Source organism: Tympanuchus pallidicinctus, unplaced genomic scaffold, assembly GCF_026119805.1.
Source record: "Tympanuchus pallidicinctus isolate F22 unplaced genomic scaffold, pur_lepc_1.0 scaffold1, whole genome shotgun sequence".
Lineage (NCBI taxonomy): Eukaryota > Metazoa > Chordata > Aves > Galliformes > Phasianidae > Tympanuchus > Tympanuchus pallidicinctus.
In genome coordinates this window covers 31,149,779-31,164,866 of record NW_026294618.1, presented here as the reverse complement: position 1 = coordinate 31,164,866, position 15,088 = coordinate 31,149,779, and the positions used below count along the sequence as shown (strand labels likewise).

At 37.6% G+C, this 15,088-nt stretch overlaps 1 protein-coding gene across 2 annotated transcripts in view; it reads left to right on the top strand.

Annotated features, from left to right (window-relative positions):
- The window catches only part of PHIP (pleckstrin homology domain interacting protein), a 100,111-nt gene that overhangs the window by 26,020 nt on the left and 59,003 nt on the right, over window positions 1-15,088 (top strand). For both annotated transcript variants that reach the window (XM_052694345.1, XM_052694334.1), the window contains exons 8-15: window positions 441-662; window positions 1,184-1,284; window positions 9,223-9,293; window positions 10,098-10,198; window positions 10,309-10,349; window positions 11,355-11,453; window positions 13,870-14,023; window positions 14,903-15,037. In XM_052694345.1, the coding sequence (XP_052550305.1) occupies window positions 441-662; window positions 1,184-1,284; window positions 9,223-9,293; window positions 10,098-10,198; window positions 10,309-10,349; window positions 11,355-11,453; window positions 13,870-14,023; window positions 14,903-15,037 (924 nt within the window). The remainder of the gene's footprint in view (window positions 1-440; window positions 663-1,183; window positions 1,285-9,222; window positions 9,294-10,097; window positions 10,199-10,308; window positions 10,350-11,354; window positions 11,454-13,869; window positions 14,024-14,902; window positions 15,038-15,088) is intronic.

Here is a 15,088-nt window from a genome sequence, read left to right as displayed (position 1 = left end):
GTCCTAGTGCATACAATACGCACGCAGACAGGGGGGGATGGAGATGTTTGCCCTCAGACTTTGTGTCTGCTTCAGACCTTTGTTCTGCATGGTTGTCTAAGCCAACTTTTTTCTCACGTAAAACCTGATGAGACGTACCCAACAGCTGGAAGGCGGGGATTAATGTGATACTGATGTTTGCTTTGCACAGGATTTTTATTGCATGTTCTTTGTTCCTAGAGTCCTGCTCTGCTTCCCTTGTTGTGTCTTCAGAACAGCTGTTTTGAAAAGCAGCGTCTCATCACATAAGATTTCCTTAAGATGCAGAGCAAGATTTTTAGATTAAGGGAATAGTTATCAGAATTGTTTTTCTGCTCAAAAAATCTAATGCTCGATACCTTGAGTTTTGTTTAATTGAACTGTACAATAGAAACAGCTAATGATTTCTACCTTATTTCTAGGGATCAGATGATTGCCTTGTAAAAATCTGGGCAACAGATGATGGCAGGTTGTTGGCTACCCTGAGAGGGCATGCAGCTGAAATATCTGATATGGCGGTGAACTACGAGAACACCATGATAGCTGCTGGAAGCTGTGATAAAATGATCCGAGTTTGGTGCCTTCGAACTTGTGCACCCTTAGCAGTTCTGCAGGGCCACAGTGCATCTATAACATCATTGCAGGTAGGTTTTCACAAAGTCACCTAAGCAACGTGCATTTTTTGACTGAAAGAGAAACCACTTGAGAACGTTCTAAATTATAATGTCTATGGAGCAACTAAGCTGTGAAAGAAGAAGAAATTTTCATGGTACTTGTTGCAAAAATGACACATTTATTGTCACAGTATCTGATCCTAGCAAAATGCCAGGCATAATCTATTTGTGGGAGGGAAAACTAAAAAAGAAACTTCTTAAAAAATTGCATGATGCATGTGGACAGTTCTGTTATGAAGTATGATTGCTTTGCAGACTGTGATTTTGAGTATCAATATATTGAGTAAAAACTGCAGTCAGTGCTGAACAGTTTGCTCTGCTTCCTGTCTGGATTTGCTTGCTATTGTACAGTTTGGGCTGTGGGGAAGGAGAAGCCAGAGTGCTTTTCATGCAAGCCAGAAAGATTGTTCTGAAGGGAGAAAGTTATTCTAAGAAGCACTGTGTTGTTGGAGTACTGACCTCTTCTTTTTTTTCCCCATCCCTCCTCCCAGTTCTCTCCACTATGCAGTGGCTCAAAGAGATACTTATCTTCAACCGGGGCAGATGGAACAATATGCTTTTGGCTGTGGGATGCTGGCACCCTTAAAATAAAGTTAGTTGTTATTTTATTTATTGCTATTTCTTTGTTTGTGATTAAGAATGATATACAAATGTTGTAGAAAGGTCTTGTCACTGGTTGTTTTGCTGTCTGTGCAATAGTTGGATTGATCCTTTTCTGGGGGTTGCTATAACTTGCTTGCTTGTCTTTTAAGGACTAAGTTAAAAACATAAGTAATCACTGAGGGTTTTTGTACGGTTAAATCAATATACAACCACTTGTTTCTGTGGCTCTGTTAATAAAGCGACATGATGTCAAAGTTGGCTTTTTTGTTCTATCAAAAATTCATGAAAGTTTTGACAAAATGTGCTACAAGATGATTGCAATTTAGACTTGAGAATCTAAGGTTTAGTGGGAGGAGGTAATGTCCTAGCAAGAAATTAGGATGGGGTTAATTTTCGTTTGTTTGTCTGTCATTTTCTTCTCTCCAAAACCTGTTTTTAGTTGCTCTTTATGTAGCATGGTAAGGAGGGTGACACTCATGGGCTGTGTATTGGTGGATGAAGTTGACTCTGAAGTTTCTGCCTTCAAAGGATAAGATATGAAAAGTCTTGCCAGAGCCCTCAATTCGTTTTTTATTATGAGTATTAAAAATAACTTCAGTGGCTTTCAAATGCTTTTTCTCCTTCTTAATTGCAAAACATCTGGAGCGTAAAATTAGAAATAGTTAATAATCACTGATAATTCAGTTTTGAGCAAGGATCTCTTCCCTTTTCCTAATTAGAGAGTAGTAGAATTAATGAGACTTAAATGGCTTACGCTATATAAGCTGGGAGATGAATATTTGGGTGAATCTTAAAGTTAGATGAAATTTGTCTTGAGGTTAAGAAAAAAAAAAAGTGAGCTGGTTTCAGTTATGGTAAGGATTCTCAATTCCTAGATGTAGAATACAAATTTTAACACTTAGAAAATATTAAAAGAATTAAGGTGTTGTTTTTTAATTTTTATAATGCTTTCATATGTAAAGAGCCACAGAAAAGTGTCTGCAATTAAAAAAAAAAAAAAAAAAAAATTCAGTTCAGTTGCATGTTGCAGAATTGAAAGGAGTTAGTCTCGTAACCCAAGTCATGCAGCAGTTCATGTTGCTCAACAGGAGAGTGCAGAGTAGCTTTGTGAGAGGAGCTTGCGCTGTCCTTAACAACTGTTCTGGTATTTTCTGTGTTGAGTTTGAGAAGATAGAGGGACCCTTTAAACTATGAGGTCTACTCTGAAAGTAATGCTTCCTATTTTATTATGTTGGCCCATGATGTCAGAGGTGGATGGAGGTGATATGGCAGTAGAGGTTGAACCTTACTGTGAGTATTCCATTACATTTTGTTGTCATGTGACAGATAACAGCCGAGGGGCAGTCTAACAAAATGGTGTCTGAGATGGAAGTCCATATAAAGCCAAGGTGTGTCATTAGGTTCCTCTGTGCAGAAAAGATGGCACCTCTTGACATTCATCGGCATTTGCTGAATGTTTATGGAGACTGAACAGTGGATACACAGTGGGGTGGTGGGTGGTGCGTTTCAATGGTGACAGTGGCGACGTGGAAGACAAACTGTGTTCTGAAAGGTCATGTACAGCTGTGACACCACTCAGTGAAGAGCATCTCAGTCAGCTCGTCCATGCTAATTGGTGGATTATGGACAGGGAACTTTGGAGATTAATATTAGCTTGAATGCATAGGAAACAATGGTGGCAACATTAGAGTACACAAAGCGTGCACTAGGTGGATCCATTCAGTGCACCATACTCAAATTCGTTAGGATCTGTTGAAGCAATACAAGGCCGAAGGTGACAGTTTCTCGGATTGCTTCATTAACAGTGACAAGATGTATGTTATCACTATGAAGCTGAAGATAAAATGTGTAATCTGTGGAGTGGGGACATGTCAATTTTCAGCACTGAAGATGTAGCCCTCAATAGGTAAAGTGATGTGCCCTGTCTTTTGGGATAGGAAAGAGGTGACCCACCCCGATTTTCTGGAATCTGGACAAACCATCAATTCTGACTGCTATGTTGTGACAGTGATTGTGCTCAAGGTTTGAGCTTCAAGCATCAAGCCAAAGACAACAACTTTTCTTTTGGAGCGTGATAATGTTGAGTCCCATACCAGTTTGAGTACTGTAGAGCACACTGCCGGTCTTGCTTGGAGACTGTCCTACCACTCAAACGTTATAGTCTGGATTTGATGCCTCCAGTCTTCTGTCTACTTGGGCCAAGGAGGGACAGACTAGTTGTGCAACATTTTGCTAGCAGTGAGACCATTATAGCCGCTGTGAAACAGTCAATAACTTCTACTGTTGCAGGTTTTTGCAAGTGTAGCATGCAAGCTCTTGTTCGTCACTGGCAAAGATGTGCAACTAATGGTGCTGATTGTGTTGATTTTTTTTTTTTTAATCATATTTATTTATTTATTTTTGTAGCTGAGAATGTGCTCTATCAGGTAGAGTAATTTTGCCGTTTGTAGCTGTTGGGTTTCCGTAGAAATAAATAGGAGGCATTACTTTTGGAGCAACCTACGTATGTCTTTTCAGTCTGGAAAGTGAGTGCATGAAATGAATAAGACCTGTACATTTGCTAGTGTCCTGAAGAGGTTGTATAGTAATTGGCTGTGGAATCTTCTTGTGCTGGAGGATATTAACTGAAACTAGCTAATTTACAGTCAGAAGGAGATGGCTTTTAACATGCAGCTAAGTTATGGAACTCCTTGTCACAGGTTATTATACGTGTTGAAAGCATAAAAGAAGAAACTGAAAGTTATCACTGTGTACTTTTTTTGTTCTTACACCCTGTTTCGGCTACAGCTGGAAGTAGGAAACTATTTGTAGGTATTTGTTCCAGTTTAGTGTAGTTATGCATTTGAAATACTTCATGCTTTTTCATGAAAACTAGAGCATATACTAAATCTAAATAGGAAATGTTTGTGTCTTTTAGGACTGGAACATAGTTGTATGTTACATAGCATACTGAAATAGTTGCACGCTCAGAAAAGTCTCCATGTCTCTCTTCTTAACCTTGTTAGTTACAGGAGGTTCTACTTAATTTTCTAAACTATAAACTTTTCTAAGTGTGATCATTGTAAATCATGTTAATCATACTGTGAAACTGGGAATCCAGTGTAGTTTTTCACCAGAAGACCTTGTTCATGGACACTCAGCCTCAGTAATAGGTAAGGATTATTGTAGTTTTGGATGAGGCAATTGTCCCTTTGAAAAGTTACCAAGCACTGGAACAACCATCCTAGAGAGGCTGTGGAGTCTCTTTCTCAGGAGATATTCAAAACTCACCTGGATGCTTTCCTGTGCATCCTACTGTAGAGAACCTGCTTTAGCTGGAGGGTTGGACTAGATGTCTGACCAGGGGTCACTTCTAACCTCTATGAGTTTGATTGTTCTTCCTTATACCTTTAGATCTAGATCTACTTCCAGAACTATGGAAACATGGCGTATTCCTTCCATATCCATTCAGTGATGTGCTGGGGAAAATGAGTAGTAGCAGTAAAACTGTCAAAGGAAAGAGGAATCTTATTCCTAAGGCCCATTATGAAGCATTTTGTATGTTTGTTGTTGTTGGGTTTTTTTTTGTTTGTTTTGTTTTCTTATAGGCCTTATCCTGGTTCTTCTATTTTTATTTTTTTTATTGCAAATGTTGTCAACGGTTTACGGGCTGGTTCAGCCCAGTTCCATGACAAGCAGAGTGGAGGGATCTGTGGATCTGCACCTCTGCAAAAAAAGGAAACAGGGGACACCAAAATAATTAAAAACAGTGGCCACGATCTGAGGAGAAACAAACTAATTTACTAAATATATTATTGGAATGCAAAATAACACACTATAATACAGTATAATCAGAATTGAAGCTAATAAATCAAATATAATGAGAGAGAGAATGTCCAAAAGGTGGATAGGCCTCACCACAACGCTGAGGCGAGATGCGCAGTCCAGTTGAGCAGCAGGGAGACGGGAGCAGCGCCCACAACCAAGGGCAGGCGAGAAAGAGGAATCAGGTGGCCTTGCCAGAAGTTAAACCTCCTCTCCCTGACCACAAGGTCCCCTGGGGAATGGAGTTCTTCTTCTCTTCAGGGCAGGTACCCAGGACTTGAGCATTGACAGTTAAAGTCCCAGTGCCCCACATGATATTATGATGTGGAATATCGAAAGGCAAAAATCACAAAACCATGACAAATGTTTATTTCTTTAACTCTTCTAAACATAAGGACTTCTGCAATCTATTTGCCAGTAGCTCTGTTGCTATATTAATTGTATCTCTGAAATTAGAGGCATCCTATGTTGGTATCCCCTTGTTTGGATAACTTCATTGGGGCATGTTGAATATTTTGTTCACACATAGCCTGGAACAGGAGATTTCTGGCAATGGCTCTATTTTCATAAACTGCAGGAAGATTCTTTACAGTAGATATTTGTGCCATAGAATGAATGGCAGGCCACAAAATTCTCAGTGTTGCTCAAAAGAGAACGACTAACTGTTCATATGATTCTGTGACTGGTGTGGGTTCATGATGTTCACTTGCATGGAGCCACCTGTGTGCTCCTGTTCTTTCAGTGAAGAGCTTTCCAATCAGGCAGTTAAAGAGTATGCCCAGAGGCATTCCAGTAACATTCCAGTCGTATTATTTTTGTTTCTAAATAGAGAAGTGGGTCAGATAATTGTTTCTGTAGATGAAGAGGTCAGTGAAAGTGGTTCAAAGGGAAATAAATAAGAAATAAAGTGATCAACAACTTCCCCCACATTTAATCTCTGTTACTATTCTGGGTTAGAATAGAAGAAACAAGAATTGCATCCTTTTTCAAGTGACAGTGGGGAGAAGAGAAAATCAATCGTAGATCATCAAAACTTGATGGATAATTGCCTCAGGTATGAGATAGAATTGTTGTCAGTGCACAGAAGTTAAGTAGCTTGCACTGCAAAATATTTGTGTAAGTGCTTCAAGGAAGATGCTGTGTTTTCTCGTTATTCTTATGCCACCTATTTGGATCATGAGTTTCCAGTGTTAGTCTGTTATTGGCAGACCAAGTGCACAGAGCAGCAGAACTGTCTCACAGATTTGGATAGAGGAACTCACTGTACTGCCTTCTGTCTGCTCTATTTAAAAAAAAAATCAGCAAAACATGCTGATTATTTTGACACCTCTCCTATGAAGAAAGGTTGAGGGAACTGGGCTTCTTTAGCTTGGAGAAGAGAAGGCCTTGGGGGAGACCTCATAGCCTTCCAGTATTTGAAAGGAGCATATAAACAGGAGGGGTACATCTGTTTGCAAGGGTAGATAGTGCTAGGACAAGGGGGAATGGTTTTAAACTGAGACAGGGGAGGTTTAGGTTAGATATTGGGAGGAAGTTTTTCACCCAGAGGGTGGTGACACACTGGAACAGGTTGCCCAAGGAGGTTGTGGATGCCCCATCCCTGGAGGCATTCAAGGCCAGGCTGGATGTGGCTCTGGGCAGCCTGGTCTGCTGGTTGGCAACCCAGCACACAGCAGGGGGGTTGAAACTCAATGATCATTGTGGTCCTTTTCAAGGTCCTTTTTTCAAGACAGGCTATCCTATGATTCTGTGATTCCTATTTTGGACAAGCAAACGTTAGTATTTCAACTATCTTCAGGGTGGTAGCATACTTGGAATTTGCATTTTTGTGCAGAAAGCAGCTCATGTTAAGGGAACTGGTCATACACTAAAATGCACATATGCTGGACCTTGTTCGCTGGTGGTTTGTAAACCAAGAGTGCTCAAGTTGGATGAGGTTTTTGTTTGTTTGTTTGTTTTGTTTGTTTGTTTGCTTTGGTTTGTTTTTTTCTTTTTTGAGAAATCTTGCTTAAGCTGCTTTTTGTCCAGAGCGAGGTTAGACTGCATGGCTTGGTTGTATAACCATTCTTGCACTAGGAGCGTGCATTGAAGATAAATTGTGAGCTGTTTGTATGGGGGATTGTTGTCCTTGGTTGAAGCAAATAGTGCAAATTAAGTTCTTTACTATGAGTGGTGAAGTGCCAGAACATACTACCCAAAGAGATTGTAGATGCCCTGTCCCTAGAGGTGTTCAAGGCCAGATTGGATGGGGCCCTGGGCAGCCTGGTCTACAGTTGAATGGGGAGGTTGGTGGCCCTGCCTGTGGCAGGGGGGTTGGAGATTTGTGATCCTTGAGGTCCCTTCCAACCTGGGCCATTCTGTGTGAAATTGCTTTTTTGACTGCTGCTCTTAGTTCAAGTTGTGTTTTGATGGAAGCCTTTCATTTTGGGAGGAAAATGGCTTACCAGGGCTTTCCTGGACCTGTGAAGTGTTGAAGGTATCTTAGTGTCTTTCAACTGCTTGTATAATTTGAGTGAGATGGCTTGTTAAAACATAACAATTAACTTTCCAGATGTTATCCTTTCGTCCACCTCCCTTACTTCCCCAAGTTACTGATTCTCCAGTTTGTCATATAGATTGCGGTCTGCTGTAGTGTGAAAGAATGCCATAATCTTGTTTCCTAATGCCTAAAATAGCACACATTAGAGAGATGTAAGCTGGAGAATTTGATTATCTGAACTAGAACGTAAGTGCATACTTGCTCTGTTTTGCAGCTGTCCTAACTCCAAAGGCAGAGTCCACAAACCACAGTGGAAGAGAACAGCAGCCTATTTTTCTATTTACACTTGCTCCATGTTATGTAAGCTGCATATTGAATCATCTGATAGTTCATTTTAAATTAGTGTCTCACTTAAGAAGGATTTGAACTGTTTTGTGTGATAGATCTGTCTTGTTTAATGTGTCTTGTAAAGACTTTTGGCAGGGAGATGTTAAGAGTAATCTTAGCTCCTGAAGGAAGGTTCAGAAACAACCTGTACTGAATGGACAGTTAGAGAAAAATTTCTTAACTGCTGTTCACAGCATGTTTGTATATAAACTCTTATCAGGGTTTAATGCTTACTACTTTCTTTGAGATAGCGATAGCTGATAGGTGGAGAAAGGTCTCTTATGCATCTGCCTTCAGCTGAGGAAAAAAAAAAAAAAAAAGCCATTTTGATTTAAAAAGAGAAAACTTTAGATAAATCATGAATATGCATTCTTTTATGTTAAACAGATCTTTAGTGATGACACTTGTGGGTGTAATGCTGCTGTTCTCGAGCAAGTTTATTCTTTAAGGACCGAAGTTTGCAGATGGTATGCTGTGCAAGACCACCTACTGATCTGGGGTTGCTGCAGTTTGTGAGCAGAACTGAAGTGATTGAAGGACCTGATTTAGTTTTGTTTTTATACATGCGTTCTTAAAGTGCCAAGTCACTGATTCTTTAGTTCTGCTTGCACATCAGCTATTGAAATACCTGAGAGAGGAAGCACAGTGCAGGAAGTAAAATTTCTTAAATGCTTCCAGGCATTATTGTAACACTCTGTGGGGGTTATCTGGAACTAGTGCTACCTGCAAATAATACGTGCTTTCTGATGAAACTCTTATCTTCTAACACTGTAAAAAACGTGAAATTTTATTTACGTTTTCTTGTATATGTATTTGCCTACAAAGAGTGCCAGACTTTATTTCTTTCTTTTAGTAAAAACAGCCACATATAGCAGGAGAAAACCAGAGCTCTGATAAACTCAGTGGTTTGAAACTGAACCTTGGGTAACTGGCTCTGATGTCTTCTCTTCCACTTCACAGGTGACTTAAAGGAAAATGTTTTCTATGTCAATATTTGAGGGGAGAGAGATATGGGATTTAAGTTGTGGCACAGTTCTGAGTGATACATGCAATTGCTTGGTCCATATGTGTGTCTTAGTTTCCTGAAGATCAGATCATGAAGCATAGTCACAGCAAATGGTTTATAGATGGGCAGCCATCTGTTCTATCATATTTAATTTTGTCTCTCTGTGCTTTATTTCTAAGATTCTGGCTTTTCTGTTTAGGAAAAAAATTACTTCATAGTAGGAAATTATTTCACTGTTTCTTTTATTGTAGTCCGAGGCCAACAAAGTTTACGGAACGCCCTCGGCCCGGAGTCCAAATGATCTGCTCTTCTTTTAGCGCTGGTAAAAGACTGATTTGTTGATTTATTTAATCTTTGTCTCAGTTTAAGAAACCATTTGGAGAATAAAGTGAAGTCCAACGCAGTTACTGTAGCATATTTCTTGTTAGTAAGATGAGACTGAGTTAAAATGGTTACTGAAAGAAATGTTAAATATTAATAATGTTCTGAATCTGTGCATTATTATTCTGGTAATGTAGAAGTTCTGGACAACAGTTGAGCATAACATGTCGAAAGGAAGCTTCTTGGCCACAGTCCTTTAAAAAGTGGTAAAATCTTCTTCCTCAGAGCAATTCTGAAAGTTATCTTCACCTAAAATGGAATTTGTAGGGGTTTTACTAAGAAAACATTGATTAACAGGTTCTTATGCTCTGAACTTCATTGATTCCTGAAACTGGCAATTGGTGAAGAATGCAGTGTAAACAATGAGATAAAATAGTAAAATGGCAGAGAAGTATTTTCAGAATTACTGGAGTTCTTTTTCCATTCTATTTACTCTAAGACTGAGGCCAGTGAGAGCCAAGTCACAAACAAATCACTGTAGTTAGCTAATCTTTTGAATATGTCTCCAGATGCCTATTTATGTGACAACAAATGTGAGGTAATTAAACACAAGTTTAACTTCTGAGTTTCCAACCTTTTTTGGTTTTACTGAAGGGTCAGCTATAGACAAAACTGAAATGAGATACAACTGTACAGTTAAGAGAATAAATACAGATATTTAATCTTAGGCACATCTGAAAATTCTGCAATATCATTAGCTTGCCCATTTTTGTTATTATTACTTACCCGTATTTTCTTTTCTCAGGTGGAATGTTTTTGGCTACTGGGAGTACAGATCACATCATTAGGGTTTATTTCTTTGGATCAGGTCAGCCAGAGAAGATATCAGAGTTGGAGTTTCATACTGTAAATACTTTATTAAAATTACATATGTATTTGATTTAAATAATGATTTTGTTTAGTTTGGAATCACTTTTGATATTTTTTTTTTTTTTTTTTTTTTTTTTTTTGCATAGGACAAAGTTGACAGCATTCAGTTTTCTAATAGTAGTAGCAGGTAAGCAAAACATTTATTTATTCACAGCTAGTCTTTTGACTTGGAAATTTGTAAATATCAGCTTCTTGATGTAGTTAGAAAAAACTAAGTTTACTATATGAACCTCAACACAGAAAACATCTGTAAGTTGTTTTAAATAATATCTTTCAGCTTTACACCAGTCTTCATTGCAATGAATTGTGTGAACTAAGGAATGTAGAAATATATATATTTTTTACTTAATATGCATATATATTCTCAGTTTGTTCAGTACCTTTCCTATTACCCAACAATCACTTAAATCAGACAAGTCTTTGTTTAGCTACCCTTTATAAATGCATCATTGAAATTCTGGATTTTGAATGTGAAGAATACTAAAGAACATACCTCATTTTATTGTGAAATTTCTGATATTTCATTCGAATGATGCTGTAACATAAACTTTTATTGCAAAGCAAGCAGTTGAAAAACAAGCTGCATTGTGTTCCTCTGTCCACCTCTTTCTCTTCCTTCTGACCCCCAAAAAAGTTGAAGGTGGGGAAGAAGCTCAAGCTTGTTTGCAGCTGTTCAGAGGCAGTTGTTCAAATAAGTATTGTGATAGATTTTGTGTGTTTTACATTGAGACTCAGCTTTCAGTTCTTCTCGCACTTCAGTTTTTTCACCTCTTAAATTACTTCCGCAGCTTTACATGCAGTGATAGGTGAGTTACAGTGTTACAGTGCTCACTGGGCTCTTAAGTCCCAATGGCAGAGCAGTGTGGTAGCTGTGCAAGGTGCACTATGGATCCAAGTGCTATTAGTCTCTAAGGGGCTCGTATTAGGGAAGAAAATTCCAATTTTTACAGGCCTTTAAATATTTACTGGTCCATGAAGTGTGTTTTCACCTCAACCTGGTAGTACAGCATTCTTACAATATTTGGACTCTGAATACTTCAGCTTACTTTTCTGAGTTCTGAGTTGTCTAGCTTCCACCTCTTTTTGTGCAATGGTCTTCATTATCTAATTTACTTTTTTCCCCTTTTCTTAGATTTGTGAGTGGAAGCCGTGATGGAACAGCACGAATCTGGCAATTTAAGCGAAGGGAATGGAAAAGCATTTTGTTAGATATGGCTACTCGCCCATCAGGGTAAGTAATATCAAATATTCTGTTACCCCGTAGATACTTGAAGTCTGTTGATTTTTATTTGCTGTCATGTTGGGGAAAAAAAAAAGCCACCTGTAATGATTATGGATTAAATGTGCAGTATGCTTGTCTAGCTCTTGAAATCAAATATTTAACTACATATTTAACTGTGGAAGTTAGTTTGTCCTGATAATAGCTCCATTAGTACATTGGTTAGATTAAGAGAGTAGAAGATACACAAGACACGTTGAAGGCTAAACTCATGCTTTTTACATAGGCTTCTGGACCAAGTAAACCAAGTTAGATCTCTTACTGAGATTTCTTGCATTCTGGTGATATTTAAAAGTTATTGTGGAATCTATGTGCCCAGAAAAGGGGTTTTGAGTTCTTTCATACCATGTGCCAGAGCAAATAAGTTACCTGCCATGTAATGGGTTCTCACTTGGCTGGAACAATCTGAGAATTCACAAAGCTTTGTAGGTATGGAAAACTTCTGTACAGTAGACTAAGTGATTAAAAAGACTTAAGATGGAGACTTTGTAGAAGATAATTATTTTTACATGGAGGAAACATTTTCCAACATTAGATTATTAGAAAGATTTAAAGTGATTTAATGGGTAAATCTTTTCCGTAAGCTGATCATATTGAGTGGTTTCAAAGAGTTTATTGAATAAGAATATATATATATTCAAAAGTAATTCCATGAAAGGACATCTGAAAGACTAAGAGAGGGGTGGAAGAGATGGCTAAATGAGCTCTTATAATTTACTTAAAAGTTTGGATCAGAGGGTATCTTGTTATGGGTAGGCACAATAAAACATGAGTATAAAACTTTTGGATGAAAGTCTGATAAAACTTTTGGATGAAAGTACATTACCACTAGAAAATGAAATCTGAGTTATTTTTCCTTCAAAATGTAGCCTATAAAAATGACTGGTTTTAACTGATCCTGGAAAAAATAGCAATGGGTTCTTTTTTCATTATGGTCAAAATGCAGAACTTCTTAGAGAAACTGAGCTGCTTGCTTCAGCCTTGTAGTTGAATTCTCATTTGTCTTTTTTGATTAGGAGAGTAACGTGCAATTCTGCACTTTGTGGTGTGATCTTTTTTTGCATAAGCACAATTTTATCAGAAGTAATGAAATTGGTGCACTGAAAGGAAAGAAAGAATTCAGCCTATAAGACGACTCCTGTGTTCTGCATTGTATCTAGAAAGGAATCTAGCTATAGTGGCATGTTGTACTTTTGAACTGTACACTATTTATAATTAGATCACGTGTTGTATTTCAATGTAGAGTGCTCTGAAAGTAATGCCTCCTATTTATTTCTGTGAAAACTACAGCTGATACAAAGAGCACAATAACGCTTTGATAAAGCAAATTCTCAGCTACAAAGCACTCATTTCAACATACTCACTGCTATTAGCTGTGCATTTTTGCCAGCAATGAGCAAGAGCCTGCACGCTGTGCTTTTAAAAATCTGCACCGATGGTGGTGACCCATCGTAGTAGCTGAAACACATTACACACCACCTCACTGTGCTCACATCCACTGTTTGGTCTCCATCAGTGTTCAACAAAAGTCAATGAGTGCCAGTGGGTACAATTGTTTTCTGCATGGAGGAAGTCAATTACACACTTTTGCTTCATCTGCACTTCCATGTCAGGTGCTGTGCTGTCAGACTGCCCATCAGCTGCCTTCTGTCAAATCTGTCATGGAGCAACAAAACGGAACAGAATATTGGCAGGAAGGTTCAATCTCTACTGCAGTACCACTGACATCTACCAAATTATTAAAATAGGAGGCATTACTTTCAGAGCTTCCCTTGCAAATGGAAGATTCTATATTTTTTGTCCACTTTATTTGTTTGAATTTGGATTACATTTCAGGAGGGTAGTGTTCCATTTTTATAAGGATAAAAAAAGAAAATGCATGCAAGAGTAAGTGCAACTTGCTGATAGTAAAGTGTTATAAGTGTGGTGATGTTATAGTTTCTAAGTTTCCTGAGAATTTTAACTCATTTGAAAGTATGAGAATACTTCTTTCTGTGTTTATAAGTACTTAACACTGATATTCTCCAGGCTAAATTACTGTTCGCTAATTGACTAGTTTGGATTTTTGTTCTTCAGCTAACTCAACAACTGCTATGGAATTAAACTGTAGTTTGGTATATATAATGTAGTTTTTAAAATACTGAGAGGACTCTGTAGTCTTTGTTTAAGAACTGATAGCTCTTTTTCTGATTGTATGTATTGAAAAATGGGTAGCATCTCATATTGCCATGTTCTTGAAGAATTAACACTGATATTCTCAATAATAAAGTAATATACAGGTGTATTATCTTATTATCATTTGTTTTGGACAGAATGTTTTTTAGCAGACTGGAATTGCTTTGAAGCTCTTCTTTTTCTTTTGTTTTAGACAAACTCTACAAGGTGTAGAAGATAAAATTACAAAATTGAAAGTGACCATGGTGGCGTGGGACCGCCATGACAATTCTGTTATAACTGCTGTCAATAACATGACACTGAAAGTTTGGAATTCTTTCACTGGCCAACTCATTCATATTCTCATGGTAAGGTGCTCTACCTTGATTTAGCAATCTGAAATGCAGACTTCATGTGTATGTAATCAAAATTCTTCTTCACTCATTTTTCTCTGCAGCTTTAGCAAACGTATTTACATGATTCAAGTGCAGTTAAGATATCTCAGCTGGTTTGTAGAAAATAAAACTTATAAGTTGCAAATTGCCATTATTGTTGAGATGTCTGGAACTAATTTTTTACTTTTTTCTTAAAATACTATCTTGAAAGGACAGAAGTTGTTTCTTTTGACGTTTGTTTAGTTAGGCAGATATTTGAAATACAGTTAATAGAGTTATGCTGATTAAACACAGACATTTGTTACTGCAATCTCAACATTCCATGAATACGAAAAAGCAGTCTTCTAAAGAAAATAAAGTTTTTTGCTGATGGCTTTTACTTATTTTAGTTGAGAAAATAGGTAACTGTGAGATGAGAATGTTTTAAGCAAGGTTGATATTAACTCTGGAGGTGTAATTATCTAACTGTAGTATTACAGTTGATTCTTGACTGATTCTAAATTAAATTTCTAATTAAACCATACCTAAGCAAATTGAAGTCTACTAAGCATTAAAACAAAAAATATCAAATTTGAACTCTGGTCTTTTAAAATCATGATGAAAGTTGTGGGACAAATTTGTTCTGAAGCTGTCATACTTGACATACTTATTAAAAATCTAAAATTGCAACTGCATAGAGAAGAGAGTAGTATGTAGATACAAAAAAAAAAACCCAACAAAAAACAAACAACAGACTGTAGTCAAAGTAATGCTGAACATTTTCATAGATTAACGATGTAGTTGTTTGCATTACCATATTGAATGGTATTTGAGATAATCCAATAGTTCATCTTGCTATGTCTTTAATTTCAGGGCCATGAAGATGAAGTGTTTGTACTTGAACCTCATCCATTTGATCCAAGAGTTCTCTTCTCTGCTGGACATGATGGGAATGTCATAGTTTGGGATTTGGCAAGAGGGGTCAAAATCCGGTCTTACTTCAACATGGTAATTACTATGCTTTATGCAGATATGCCAGTGCAGCCTTTCTAAACTTTT